The sequence below is a fragment of the Plectropomus leopardus genome, chromosome 17 (genome assembly GCF_026936395.1).
Source record: "Plectropomus leopardus strain MGB_pleo_1.0 chromosome 17, ASM2693639v1, whole genome shotgun sequence".
NCBI classification, from domain to species: Eukaryota; Metazoa; Chordata; class Actinopteri; order Perciformes; family Serranidae; genus Plectropomus; species Plectropomus leopardus.
In genome coordinates this window covers 24,375,229-24,390,784 of record NC_142192.1, presented here as the reverse complement: position 1 = coordinate 24,390,784, position 15,556 = coordinate 24,375,229, and the positions used below count along the sequence as shown (strand labels likewise).

Genomic DNA, 15,556 nt, shown 5'->3' with positions numbered 1-15,556 from the left:
GAGTAAAGGCTAAGTGGTCAGGGAAAGGTCTTTATTGAGATTGGGCCTGAGTATAAATTTGCTGTGAAGGCTGCAGGTCGGCAGCAAAGAGAGGGCTTGTCTCAAGTTGTAAACATTTTCAGAATGTAACAGAGCTTTTTATTCTTGGTTTAAAAAACGACGGGGGATTTTATGTTTCTGAAAATGTTTCCAGGGTTGTTATTTGACTTTTGTGGTGTATTCAGACAGGCTGAGAGTGAGACAGAGCTAGAGAGAGAGAAAAAGAGATATTACCGTGGACCTATCAGTCAGCGATTCCCCTCAAGAAATTGTTCTTGACGGGGCAGAAAGACCTGTCATATTTAAGCCCTTGTTCAGATCTTATACACAGATATATCCGTGTTCTGTTGAAATCCAGTCAAGCGGACTTCCCAGTTCACACCTAAAATCAGAATACCTCTCAGATGTGTCTCCAGTGAAAACTTGTTTTTGGCTTTCACTTTCCACCTCATTATGCAAATAAGCGCGTATGTCACTTCTGTCTGTGAAAGCTTACGATCAAAGTCAAAACATCACAGACTGTCATCAGCACCTAATTATGCTCCATCCGCAGGGGTCAATATTGTTATTTTTGACACTCAAAAAGGTTGTCGATCGTTTTTGCTAATTTCTTTCACACTTTTAATGATGGATGTGCAGGAACACTTCTGCAGGTGACCAGCGTCAGGATGCAGTCTGATGCCAGTGCATCCTCAGTGTGTTTTGTTTGCCGCCACACCTGTGACAACAGCTGTCCACCTGTAATGTACTCTCATCTGGCTAATATTGTTACAGGGTACATTGCAATCTGGATGTGTTTGCTTTATTAATTTATTGTTTGATGGTTTCAGACTGCCTTTGGGCTGTCTTTAGATCATGGCTTGGCTGGTTTTTAGAGTGGAAGATTTTTCTTTTTCTTGGTAATAATAATATATAATATATATATATAATATAATAATATATTTTTTGTGTAATTTGTCTTATAGGGGTAGATATTGTTTTTTGAGGGCCAATACAGATACTGATTATTAGTAGTTAATGACACTGATAACTACATATATATTTATTTATATAACCAGAGCATTTGAACACAGGTTTGGAGATTAGCTATCAAGGCAGTGATTCCAGCCCAAACTTTCAGTCCTGCAAATAAAATTTAAAGAAATTACAGAAGCTGTATTTGTTGGGCTGCAGGTCTCAGACCCTTGAGTGCAGTTCAGCGATACAGTCATGTTAAAATATTGCACCATATGTGGACTTTCCTAATGCGCATTCTAGCTGCAGAACTGCCTTATATTTGTCCTCAGTGGGCTTTTAACTGCAGAGCTGCCTTTTCTGCCGCCACACATTTTAACATATAACTCTTTAAATGTGACCAGCACCACCAGTCAAACCAGCCACCGTGACATCACTTTCCTCACATGCACTCAGCCGTGTTTTATACGTCGGATTGAGCTCTTCGGGAGTCTTCAGGCAGGGCAGGTTAGACTTTTTACAGTGGTGTGAGTGTAATTAGATTGGTCCTGCATGTGGACAGAGCTCAGGGTCGTCATGGGTTTGACCACAGAAAGTCTGTTTGTTTGGCGAGGCGGACCTCTGGGTCATTGCATGCTAGAATGCTAATTGGAACTAGCATAAGCTGGCTAATGAGCGCTAATTAGGCTAATGAATTAGTTGCAGAGTGTACGGCAGGCATTATGGCAGCAGCGGAGGAAGAAGATGGGACAAAACGGACAGGCGCACATCTGGATGCACACATACAGATGCTTACATTTCCGAATAGCCGCAGGGGGAATAAGTAGAGAGGGTGAAAGTTAGGGGACGCACTCATTCCAGTCACACACCACTGATTCTTCTCTAAAGCTCAGATCTGTCGCCGTACGCATGTGCGCACACATCATCATCAAACACACACACACACAAAAGCATATTTAGATGCAAACCCCTCAACTCACCACACACACTCTATCTCAGTTAGTCAGGAGCCAAAGATGCCCCCTTTTTGCACATCTGTCGCTCTCTCGCGGGATCACACACAACAATATGCTTCAACTTAGACGCTGTGTTTACGGGGAGGACGACGCTCCTGTTTAATTACTGCTGGAATCTGTCCTTAGTCTGTTTGGGAGTTATTTACTAGACAAATGAGCACATCTGTGGCATGGCATCCATAATGATAAATAACTTTTATAACATCTTCAGGTTCACTTTCATCCACATGTGCAGGACAAAAAGATGGAATTAGAGCTTTCTTTAATCATAAATTAATAATTTGATGAGTAGAGGGACTTTTTTTCTGTAACAAAACCTCATAAGCTCCTCTACAAACCTCACTACAATGCCGTAGAAAAAAAGCACTTCCCTGTATTTTCTTCCAGATCTCCAGACGCTCATTCTTTCACACACTCCTGCACACACACACACACACACACACACACACACACACACACACACACACACACACACACACACACACATACCGAAACCCACTTTGGAAGACAAAGAAATTAGTGAGAGAGTGGCAGAGGGAGACGGGAGAGAGGTCCAGGAGGCTAATGTAACAACGGTCTCAATAAGCAGTAAATTGGATCTCTTCTTCGCTGCTCCCTGGAAGGCACTCCGGCTGGTTGCGGTTTTGTGTTTTCATCACCCTGAAGCTTCATGTTCAGGCGCCTGCTGGGTGCCCACATGGCACCAGACTGTCCAGGTGGCAGCCCACCAAGTGCACACCTTTGGGAATCTGGGCAGAACATCTACTCAAGTACCACACTAAAAACAATTTAGAGGTACTTAAGTTCATTTTATGCTACTTAATACCTTAGCTTTACCGCATTTCACTGTTAAATAGTCATATCAGTGTTTGTCTGCACTAACCTGAGCTGCAAAATGCAAACTTGCGTGATAGCATAACCATTTTTACAAGGCCGAGAATACCAATTGCCAACTACATCACTCTGTGTGGTTACAGAAAGACCATTGTGTCGAGGCCATGTCTCTACTGTAGCAGAGTTTAGGATTACTGTAATGGTTTAATCCCAAAAGTTAAGTTTGTCTGAATTTGTTTTTGTTGTTGTTATTATTATTTTGGTGTGAAATCATGTTGCTGTGATATGGAATGAGATAGAAACACAATAAGATGTGCAATTGCTTCCCTTTAATCAAAGCCCAAAAATGCGATTTTCAAAAGGCCACGCCCCTTACATCAGATGTCCGACTGACTTAAAATTTTGCGCACAGATTCAGCTCAAAATGCTCTACAAAAAAACCTCTTGGATCCTAAACCTCTGAGCAAAGTGGTGCAATTTGTTCTGAAAACTTAAAGAAAAAAGGCAATGAGCAACTTCAGAAATGTTCCACAAATTGCAAGGAACAATATATTTAGATTTCTTTTTAAATTAACTATTTAAAACTACACTTATAATTATCAGAATTACACATTTAAAATTATGTAAAATTCTTGTAATTTTTAGAACTTTTTCCAGGTATTTTTTTTAACTTGCTCTCACTCTCTCTTTTAAAAAAAATCTAATTTTCAGGTGCTTTTCTTGTCTTTTTTTCTTTTTTTTTTCTCATTGTCATCTTCCCATGTTTTTGAAAGAAATCAAGCCAGCTTGCTCAGGTTCTAAAGGGTTAACTGAGTAGCCACAGCTGATAAAATCTGCTAGCAACAGCTGTCATTTCAGATGACAAAAATTAAAGTCATTAACTAGAAATGAGAGATTTCCAGTTGTCTACTTCTTTGTGTTTTATGAAATTGCCACAGATGTTTAATGGTACATCTGTCTTCATTACTATCACGAACGTCATATGTGTCATTCTTGATTGGAAAGCTTGATGAGTGTAGCAACAGTAACAAAGAAGGAAGGGTCGATTCAATAGTTTTTCATCATGGTATAAATACCAATACTGGGTAATGAATTCAGTCCCAGTACGCAGTGTGGATGGTTGATGGAGATTAGCTAGATTGTGTGTTTATTAAAAAGCACAGTTTCCATCCCTGTCCTCTTTCACCCCCCTTACCCCCTTGTCTGTGTGGATGAAGCGCCGATCCCGTGTAATTAAGTCGCTGCAAGTGAAGGCACTTAATGGCAGGTTGCCACGGCAACCGTGTAGGACGTTGCCATCGGGGCTGGTGGAGAAGTGTTTCCTAACTGTTTCACAGTTGTTGGACATGCTGACAGGTGCACTCGAAACGCTCTCTCGTATGCATTCAAAACACCAGGGCGCTCACGCAGAGGTCATCTCCCGTGCTTTATTACATCAAGCCGTGTTTTCTGTCTGGAAAATATTTTAATGCACGCCAACTTCGTTTTCTGCTGTTTTCACTCCAAACGTGGCACCACTTTGCCCTTCCAGTAGGCCTCACCTTTACAGAATGACTCTTTTCCTCGTCCTGCTTTTATTGTCTTATCTGTCTCACACACACACACACACACATACATACACACATCTATACAATAGAGAGGAGAAATATAAATACACACAATCACAGCCTGCAGGCTCGTAGCTCGGCTGTAGTTTCCCTCCGCCAGCTCAAGGTCACAAGGACAACACGAAGCGAGAGCTAGACAGAACAGAAACAGGAGGAGAAGAAGAAGAAAGAGACAGCGAAGGCAAGCTGTGGCCTCTGAACCCAGCATAAAGTGCAAACCAGCAGGAGGTTGGAGGGAAAGAAGACGAGTGAGGAGAGGAGCAGGGCGAAAGGCTGGTTTACACGGCAGGGGACGTCCTCGTGTCGGCCTCCTCCTGCGACCTCCTCGCCTCATTCAAATCTCTAAAGCACCAAGACTTCCTCTGTAAAGGAAAATCATCTCCTTAAAACACAATCCCAGTCATGATGAGGTTAAAATGCACAGCAGGTGAATTGTAGGAGGGTTGTACTTTGGGGACACCTATCTAAAAATTGCAGAAATTTGCAGGAGAGTCTTGGTATAAAATGAACATACATTTTAAAAAAACTGAGAAGAGAAGTTATGGAATTCTTAAAGGAGCAATTTGCCATGTTTTAAGTGAATATCCAGTCAGTGTTGATAGTAAATGAGGTCAACTGGAGCAATAATTTCCTCGATGTTTGCTGTATTGACAGAGGTTTTCTTCTTGCACTTCCCTTTTTACAGTGCCAACATGTACACAGATGCGTTGCGTCCAAGCTCCTGATGCTCAACCTCAAAATCCTCCCCAAACCTGCCCAGCACATGGGGGTGCCGTCTCCAACACGGCTTTTTTTTACAAAAAGTAAAAATGTGTCTGAAATATGTTACATCGCTGTTAGACCATTACACCGGAAAAAAACCTTATAAATCTAATAACACTATAGTGTCATTAACAACTGCCATCCCTTACTTTACAGTGCCTGGACAATGTTTATCACCAACACGGCAAAAAGCTAATACTTTGTTAGCCAAAACACAGCGTCAGGTGACTTATGCTGCGTTCACATGGAATTCGGCAGACGGTAGACGGTGGACCAGCGACACCTGCTGGACTGCATGGACAAAAAAAAAAATTCAACGGAATGGCATGACGGCAAAAGACAATACGCTTGATGATATGTTACTATGGTGATGTGTCAAAAAATTGATTAAATGTATTAAATAAAAAATTATTTTATGTATCCATTATTCATTGCCTGCCATATGTCCGCTTTCTCTTACAATTCCGCGTGTTGTTGCACCAAAATGATTAGCTTTTTGTTGTCCACATCAGCCATGTTTTCTCCTTGTGTGAGAGCTATGCAATATCCAGTTGAAAATTCTGTTTGGGAGGGCGGCAAAACGTTACATTTTTTAACTTCAAACAGCAATGCCATTTACTGTTGCCGTTGCTGGTATTCTCTGCCGACCTCGCCTTATTTTAACGTCTTGCTCTCGTTCACTAAAATGACATCCAGTTTGATGTCTGTCAGAATCCATGTGAAGGCCGCATAAAATACTCACTCAGTTTATCATTGTGATCCTGAAGAAGGTCTCCAGTGAGTTTCTAACCGGCCACAGCTACCTAAAAAAGAAAACGCTGAAAGTGAGCAGTGGCTCTCGGTCAATCCACAGAGGCAGAGGCAGAATAAAATGACAAAAAACTCAGCCATTCATCAAATATTTGTCCAATAGTTCTTCCATAGTCTCCAGCACACCTTTGCCTTAGCAAGGACCACAACTTTCACGTATAGTAACACACACACACACACACACACACACACACACACACACTCTCTCTCTTTCTGGTCTGTAACTGAGTGGGCCAGTACACTGTAAAAAATATCCTGAAAAAATCCTCTGTCTGCAGTTGTAATAAATTATGCCATTTTCAGTGGCGAGCATGCAGCTAGTTTGCAATACCAGACAAAAAAAAGGAAGGTTTCTTTCTGGATGCAAGCCAAAATAACTTGTAGTTTTTCTGTGTACCACTGAAGTCACCGGTTCACGGAAGTACAGCAGTTTTAGTAGCAGCCCGCAGAGACACAAAGGACACTCTAAAAACATGTTGTAATATGTCACACTTTACTCCGAACATAAATAGATCGAGTTCATGTTGAAAAAATGGTGAAGTTCTCTTTCAACATTTGCAGAAAACATTTGTATTTTACTGAACGTGCAGAAGATCCGACACCCACCAAAGTTCTGTAGTTAGAGAAAATGTCTTACAGGGCTGTTGCACGTTAAATCCACACATTGATATTCACTGCCATCAGATGCTTGCCTGTTTTGTGGATTTGTACACACACACACATGTGCACACACACAGACACACACTTGCCCAAACAGACACTGTCCAGGCAGACAGCTGGTGTGGAAATATGGGCTAAGATAGCTTCTTCGTCTCCATCGACAGGTGACGGAACGTCAATGTGAGGGCGTGCAGCTGTCGCTTGTTCACGCCGCGTGTGTGTCTGTGGCTCGCAGTGTGCTCGCCGGTGTGTGTCCGACTGTGTGTGTGTGTGCGATAACTGTGTTATGTGCTGCACAGAACGTTATGCATGTAGGTGTGAATGAGGGTGGGATTTTATCACAGGCTGTCATGTCCCCCGCACTTCATTAGAGCTCGGCTGAAGAAGAGACAAGGCAGCATCTTGCCGGCAACATCAGCAATCACCATTAAGAGCGTGTGTGTGTGTGCGTGTGTGTTTGTGCATGCATGTGTGTGAGTGAACATAGTGCTTGGCTTCCAGCTCTGCCCTGTCAGCTCAGTCCATATTCACAGGCACACACAGAAGGCAGCATCAGCAATCACTGTCACACTTCTGTACAAGCTACAGTACATCCACAGCATCGTCAATACAGCAGAATGTGTGTGCATTACAGTGTGTTTGTGTGTGTGTGTGTTTGTGTGTGTGTGTCCTGTAACCTTCACCCTGTATAGATTACAGCTAAATGAGAAATGATTTCCTGCCTCACCAGTCTCTTAACCCCCAACCTGGACAACCCTTAGGGCTCATTATTTACATTTTCCACATGGTGTCCAATTTTAGTGTCATACTTTTTTATCTTAAAAATTGGATTTAAGAAATAAATATACAAAAAAATGCATGGAAATTTATTCTAGAAAACCGAATTGACAGCACAGACACTGTAGTTTAAGGCCCTGTCTACATGTTTACAACTATTTTTGAAAACGGATATCTCTCCTCTCCACAGACAACCTCCCCTTTACAAAATATGTTCGTCCACAACAGGCTAACGTTCTATTTTTCAAAGCACCTACTGAGGATTTCATTGCAGATGATTCCCGTTTAATGTAAAGGTATGAGTGATGCTCTGGACATGCAAAAGTTTTCTTCCACCACTCAGCAACAACAATCCCACTGTGAAAAGTGTCCCAACATCTGCTTTGCTGGTTTGATTGGGCCTGATCCAAAACAGTCATTAGTGTCAGACTTAAAAACACCACACACACGGAGTGAAAACACTGGGTGCAGCAAATGGCCCTGTTTGCCACAGAAAAGGAGTGAAACCAAGTCGGCATTAGAATGAGCAAAATGTTTACAAAAAGTCTTCGAATGTTGCTGTTCAGGCTCATGCTAATTACACAAAGCAACAATATGCATGTGCAAATTAAGGAGATGACGTCATCATTTCTCAAATGCTCTGTCTAACATGTCCACACAGATACACAGTAACTGATGTTTTGAGAGATCTTTAAGGCATGTTTAAGTGTCTCCACTTTAGTGACCTGAATCTCCGTTTGCATGAAAAGAGGCCAAAACGTTGAAGATATGTGTTTGCAAAAATATCTTGTACATGTAGACAGTGCCTAAATTTTTAGTGTTTTTGTATTTTTTAGAGGGACTCTGGTGTATAATTATCATCTAATTTATGCTTTCTCCCAGTTTTTCTGCCTTTTTCCTAGAGTTTTTTCTGAGCTCATTGTTGCAAGAAGATCTAGTTTACACTAAACTGTTGTGATCACTGTCTTCTTGAAGCAGAAAACAACTTTTGGGCGCATGATGACATAAAATATGTATGAAAAACAGCAAAAACAGATCTGCTCCTTTTTTTTAAAAGGGTATTTATTAGAGAAAATGTTTAAAAAAGTAGGAAATAACAACACAACAACGCTGTGACGTTTGGTTCTGCTCTGTTGGCTGGCATGTTAGCTTTTGGGTGGCATTTATTTGCTTTGTGTGTCTGCATGAGAGAGATAGAGCGAAATAATCCACACAGGGAGACATTGCTGTGTCCACATTTGGAGAAATTAAGACTGAGAGCAGGAAAGCGAGAAGGAATAAAGACTGAAAAAAGGCCCGGAGAACCAAAATAAATTGGGAGCATTCAGTGACTTGTTAAATGTTTATACAGCGGAGGAGAAAGTAAATACGATATTAAAGTCGTACATGTCAAAACACAGAAAAGCAGCGTGCATTCGAACAGGATGATGCACAGATAAACACTGTCTCTGTGATTCTCTGTTTCACACACGAACACACACACACACACACACACACACACACACACACACACAGAGCCAGCTGTGTGGTGGAAGCAGGTGTCACTCTCAGCTCATTACCCCTGGCAGGGTTGATCACCCTGTTTGGAGAGCAATAAGACACACCTCACTGGAGAGATAGAGGGATGAGGGGCCAGGAGGAGGAGAAAGAGGAGCTGGGAGAGGGGGAAGCAGGGAGGGAGCAGTCGGCCTCCTGCTTTAGGAGATAGAGGGATTCAGAAAGGTAGCGAGCAAAGAAGAGCGGGTGTGCAAAGGAGCGTATGGTGTTTGAGATAGGAGGAGGGGGGAGAAGAGAGAAGGAGGGAGAGGCGTGGGGAGAGAGTTTATGGACGAAGAGGCTGTTTAGTGAAAAAGAAACACACAAAAGTGAACATTTACGACATTAATGACAACTTGGACCACATTTTGTTAGTTTTGGCCATCGTTTCTATCATTAATAATATAACTGCGAGCACAAAGTTAATTGCCGAGATTTGGGAATGTGGCCACATAATTAAAAAAAGAAGTCAGACGTTGTGGGAAAACACACAATGAGACAGATTGTAAACAATCCACAGCGTAGCCAACTATATTAAGAGGAGAAAAGTGAAGGGAAAAATGATTCCACGAACGTCAATTTACAGGCCATATTTCTGGTTTGAATATGACCCATGATACTTGAGCTGCAGTGATAAGCATTTTTGGGTGTACTTTAAGGGGAGCTATTATGCTCATTTTCAGGTTCATAGTTGTATTTTTGGTGTCTACTAGAAATATTTACATGCTTAAATGTTCAAAAAACCCATTAGTTTCCTCACACTGTCTGTGCAGAAACGCATGGACTCACTCTTCTGTCTGGAAATCATTTTAGCGCTCGTCTCTTTAAGACCCCCTCCCAAAAGAGCCCAGTCTGCTCTGATTGGTTAGCATTTCCAGGTCTTCTGTATTTCTGCATCTCTGTAATGTCATTGCAGCCAGGAAATAAATATGCTGCAGAGTAGAGGCTCTTTGTCCTGCGAAAAATCGCCATCAAAAGCACCCAAGCTTCCGTTCATTCGTATGAAAGTTGCTCAGTAGTGCACGAAGCAAAAATGGTTCAACTGCCGTGTATAAAATGATCCAGTTGATCGGTGCTGGTCCCGCACTGTATGGCCCATAGAGTAGGCACACCAGAGACTTCCCTTTAAGCGGACTACTCATCGTTTGTCGCTCTGCTAATTTGAACGGAGACAAAATGAATCAATTGTGCGACTTTCCAAATGTTATCAGACCAAATGGGTCTAATTTAGATAGTAAAACAAGTCACATTGTGACAGTTATGACGTTCTAAAAATGCGTCCTCTGATCACCAGACATCTCTTTTGCCATATTAGTCACTGGGAAAAATTATTTTTGTGCTGCCGGGCATTATGTGACAGATGTAATCACCCAGTTTGACCACTGTGAAAATTGGCTTCAAAGCCTGGCTCGTTTCCTGGGGCCTGGAAAGAAAGAGAAATCTATCGCGAGCTGATTTTATCTTGTCTCAAAAGTAGAAAAAACATTGAAATTTAGAACATTGAGTATTTAAAGCTGAGTCTGAAGCCTGAGGTTTTTGTTCACAGGAACTACTTTTACATTCGTTAACCTCGTTATTTGAATCTTTAGCCACGTTTGATATAAACATCCAACACTATACATCGTTTATATATATGACAGAAAATAACGGTAAGCATAACAGATCCCCTTTAATTTCGTTTTCTCCAAATAAAGTGATCTTGATAATCTAACTAAACTGTTGGCTTGTTTTGAACCTGTCTGATTATCTGACAGGTCGTGTTTCTCGCCTCATCAGCTTCATAGTGCAAGTTGTGCTTGTAATAAACTGAGCTTTTCCTTTGAATTATGACACAGACAGTGGACTTAAACAGCAACTAAAGCTACTACCAAATGAACGGGTGTTTTGACATGCTGTGTGTGTGTTCCTGATTTGCCTATTTTGTTTCATAAAGAATAAAAATGGTCCTGTTAATGTGCATACTTTGACAATGGCTGTATATCGTTCACATATTGTTTTTAGCATTAAAACTTCTTCAGCTATGATATACTATCTAATTATGTATCTCATTACAACAAGTAACAGTGATGCATGTAATGTATGTAGTCCTCTAATTACACACATTTTTCTGAGTATGTTGTCATTTTGAACTCATCGTGTGTGTGTGTGTGTGTGTGTGTGTGTGTGTTGTGTCTCTGCAGGTACGACTACAAGGAGATGCTCCACAACTCCACCTTCTGTTTGGTGCCCCGTGGCAGACGACTGGGCTCCTTTCGCTTCCTCGAGGCTCTGCAGGTAAACAAGAAACACACATCGCATTATGAGAAAGCACTGTGCAATCTGTAAATTTGTGCCCACCAGCACTTTTACCATGAAGAAAAAGATTCCCTTCCCACACTGAAACCTCCCACTTGGCATTTGTTTTAATGGTGCTACCTCCAGCATTAAAGGATCACTAAATCATTACCACCTTAATTCTCAGACTAATAATGTAATTAATAAAAACAAACAAGACCTTCACTGAGAAGATTAGCGGCACCTACATGCCTCTTAACTATATTTCATGATGTTACACTGGGTTGATGATAAACTGTTGCCTGATAACTGTAGACAGATGATGTAAAAGCTGCTAGAAAAATAGATTTAATTATATTTTCAATTTAACAATAATTTTAATCAACTGTCAGATGAACAAGTGTAATTGCCTAATTTCCTCCACTCCCTCCCATCCTACATGGGCTTTCTTGCTCTTTACTACAGTAGATGCTGTCAGTGTCAAATAATGACTTCTTAAGGAATAGTTACAGTGATGGTGAACCAGAGCGGGGAAATATATCAATAATGTATTAAAACTTTGATATGAGATTAGATATCATCATAGTTTTGGATAATGTAATGTCATTAGTGTTGGCTGTGCCTGGTTTAAAGGCTGCATTATAGTAAAGATATATATATATATATATATATATAAATTTTTTTTAATCAAAATTGAGGTCAGAAATATTGTGATTTTTCATTTTTCTCCACACTGGCCGTCTCAGTTTGCAGCTATGCTGTAAAAGTTGATTTTTTTTTAAAAAAATTAATTCAAGGAAACTGAGTGCATTGACACATAAGTAATATAATTATTAATCTTAATTTATGTGCACTTTATATCTTTATATCTATATTAATAGTTATGTATTATTTTAAATAAGATCAACTTGTCAGATTTTACAGTGCACAAAGAGGGTAAAATTGTAGGTTTTTCCTCATCTTTACTGGTCTCTCTTTCATGCACTCAAGTTACAAATTAAACAATTGTCGCAGTGATGTAGAGATGGAATCATGAGGTTTTTGTGACTTCAAGTATAATAGCTTGTCAAGGTTAAGTGTAGAACAAGTTAAAATTGCTGCCATTATGTGCCGTAACACCTCACCAGACTGTATGACCATAATAACCTGTGAAGTAAACTCTAATACAGGATCTGCATTTACCTCCACTCCACTCAGACCTCTTGAAATCTACACACTTCACATTTCTTTTTCTTTTTTTTCTCGGCTGTTCATCCATTTCTATAACTGCACTCTACTCTCCCGCATTACTACTGCACTGTCCTTTACCTCTCCTTACCGTCCACAGAGTGCACCCACATAAGTGCGCTTATCTCACTATCAGCTGCCACACACACACACACACACACACACACACACATACCAGCACACTTCACTCTGGAGGGATATATGCCCTCTCCTCTCTCCTCTCTCCTTTCTCCATTTGTCTGACTCACTCCATCCATCGACGCGCACCGTCTACAGGAAGACGGAGGGAGAGTATTTACAGGCTTTGGTCTTTGCATGAGAAAGCAATTGCTAACAGAGGTCAACTTTGTGTGTGTGTGTGTGTGTGTGTGTGTGTGTGTGTGTGTGTGTGTGTGTGTGTGTGTGTGTGTGTGTGTGTGTGTGTGTGTGTGTGTGTGTGTGTGTGAGTGTGCATGGGTGCGTGTGCATGCATGCCTGGAGGTTGTTTGTGTATATATCTGTATGCATGGGGTTGTGTGTGTGTGTGTGTGTGTGTGTGTGGTGGAGACAGCAGCAGAGCCCGAGGGCCAGATCTGGTTTAGCTGACACCTTTATGACCTGGGAGTGACAGGGCCGTCATTGCATCAAACTCCCACCACAAACGCACACACACACACACACACACACACACACACACACACACACACACACACACACACACACCAGCTGTTCCCTCCACCTCTCCTCTCATCCCTCCATCTCTCTGCCACTCCTTTGCCAAAAGGTCACATTCAGCTTCACTACCTCCCCTCTTTTCATTTTTTTAAACATCTATTTATCCACTTTCTTCTGCCTTTTGATCTTCTTAAATTCCCATTTCTCCTCTCTTCAGCATTCCTCCTGCTCGCCTCCTTTGAGTAATTAACTCAGCGACTGAAGTTACCGTTTTAGCATTGATGTGTCAACAGGTGCAGCTGTAAAAGAAATAGCCACACACTCAACGAGAGTGCTCTCTTAAGTTGAAGTCAGACTAACTCAAGTAAACAAACTGCAGTTGTTTTCTTTGATTTCCAGCTCCAAAACTAACTAAGCAGTTTTTAAAAATCAAACAAACACAAAGATAATTAAAATCAGAACTATTAAGCACTGCATTAAGAAATTCTTTTTGTGCATGTGGAGTTACAGCAGAGTGGATAAAATGTTTTCTGGTTTATGTACAGTAGATCCAGGATGTTGGACTCTCTGTGATCTGCTCTCCAGCAAATTGCTGCTGGTTTTTTCTTCATATCCATATCACTCATCTTTATATTGAATTCCTCGCTATCTGTAGCCATATGCTGCCTGCCTGCCTCCTTATCTAGATTGTATGTTCAAGCTTATTTCTGTTTATCTGATTGCTAAGCTGCGTCGTGTTAAGCTCGTGTCTGATCTCAAATTTTGTAACAATGATCCAAGCAGTTCGATTATTGTTCTTTATGCCTTGTTTGGATACATTTGAGCTCATATTTGTGCACTGTAGCTGCATTTTAAAAAATTTTTTTACACATTTTGTTCAGCAAGATAATCTTCACAGGTGAACACAAATTTTCTGATTTTTTAGGCACATATGCAATTGCCAGAAGTGAAAAGTTAATGTAAGACTATAATGTTAGATTTTGTATTTTCAAAGATAGCCCTGTGTGAGAGGCAGCCAGTCACAGCAGGTCCTGCTCATTTTTGGGCTTTTTCTCTCTTTCAATTTTGCTATCATAACTGATATTCAGACATCTGTAATAATGCAAATTACCTCGTTGTGGGACTAATAAAGAATTGTCTTATCTTATCTTATCTTATCTTATCTTATCTTATCTTATCTTATCTTATCTTATCTTATCTTATCTTATCTTATCTTATCTTATCTTATCTTATCTTATCTTATCTTATCTTATCTTATCTTATCTTATCTTATCTTATCTTATCTTATCTTATCTTAGTTTATCTTAAACAAATTACGCCACATTCCCATGACTTGGCATGGCCACCACAACGAAGGCGTAAAGCCATGTTTTCGGCATGATGACATTCTGCAGTCTCATTTGTTCGCAACCACCTTTTATAAGACACGTAAAAGCTTCAAAATTCATGAGTGGGATATTTACTGATGTATTTCATGTTGTGGAACAAAATGTGAAAGTCTCTTAGCCCTTTGAAACCTGGATCGACACCACTTTTCTTGTGCTGCTTTCAGATGCTTTTCACAAAGTGTTTAAACCTTTTAACCCTGATCAAATTGGTGCGAGCTCCTTCACAAACATGGGAAAAAAGGCAATGAGTCACTGGGTAAGAAATGTTCCAGGAATTAAAAGAAATTAGTAGATTTAGAAAATGATTTTTTTTTTTAAAGCTAGGGAAAAATATTTTAAAAAGCTAGTAGGAAACAATATTCCTAATTATCATAGTTACATATTCAAAATTATTATAAATTTTTTTCATTTTCTTTTTCCTTTTTCGTAGTTTTTTTATTAAAGTAATTTTCAGGTAATTTTCTTACACTTTTAACTGATTTCTTTTCAATTTTTGTGTCAATTCTCCTTTCTTTGCTCATTGCCTGCTTCTCATGTTTTTTAAAGAAATCAAGCCGATTCCCTCAGGTTTCAAAGGGTTAAACTTGTGTTAACCACAGACATAATTTCAGGCATCCAAACCAAAACCCATTAAAAAATAAAAATAAAAAAAATCATTAATTTTGAGATGAGGGAACTGGAAGAGCAAAAATGCCAACTCATTAGCATCTTTCTCTGTCTGTCTGGCTCTCTCTTACTAATATAGCTAATTTACAATACTTTATTTTAGATTTTATCTGTTAGGTTGTATACCATATTTTAACTTGTACTTTCTATGTTTATACCCATATTTCCTTCTTATTGTGAGTTCTTTTTTCACACATATTTAATTTGAATTGTTGGAGGAGACTTAAGAATCTTGCTGCAGACGGCCGCTACTCCTTAATTGTTTTATGATAAATAATGAACTTGAATTCAGCATAGCCCCCCCCAACATTAGTGGCAAAATACAAGGCTAGAAGGAGAATGAATATCAGAC

At 40.2% G+C, this 15,556-nt stretch overlaps 1 protein-coding gene across 2 annotated transcripts in view; it reads left to right on the top strand.

Moving 5' to 3' along the window:
* Window positions 1-15,556, top strand: part of ext1b (exostosin glycosyltransferase 1b) — a 186,871-nt gene that overhangs the window by 99,847 nt on the left and 71,468 nt on the right. For both annotated transcript variants that reach the window (XM_088090801.1, XM_042506855.2), the window contains exon 2: window positions 11,176-11,269. In XM_088090801.1, the coding sequence (XP_087946927.1) occupies window positions 11,176-11,269 (94 nt within the window). The remainder of the gene's footprint in view (window positions 1-11,175; window positions 11,270-15,556) is intronic.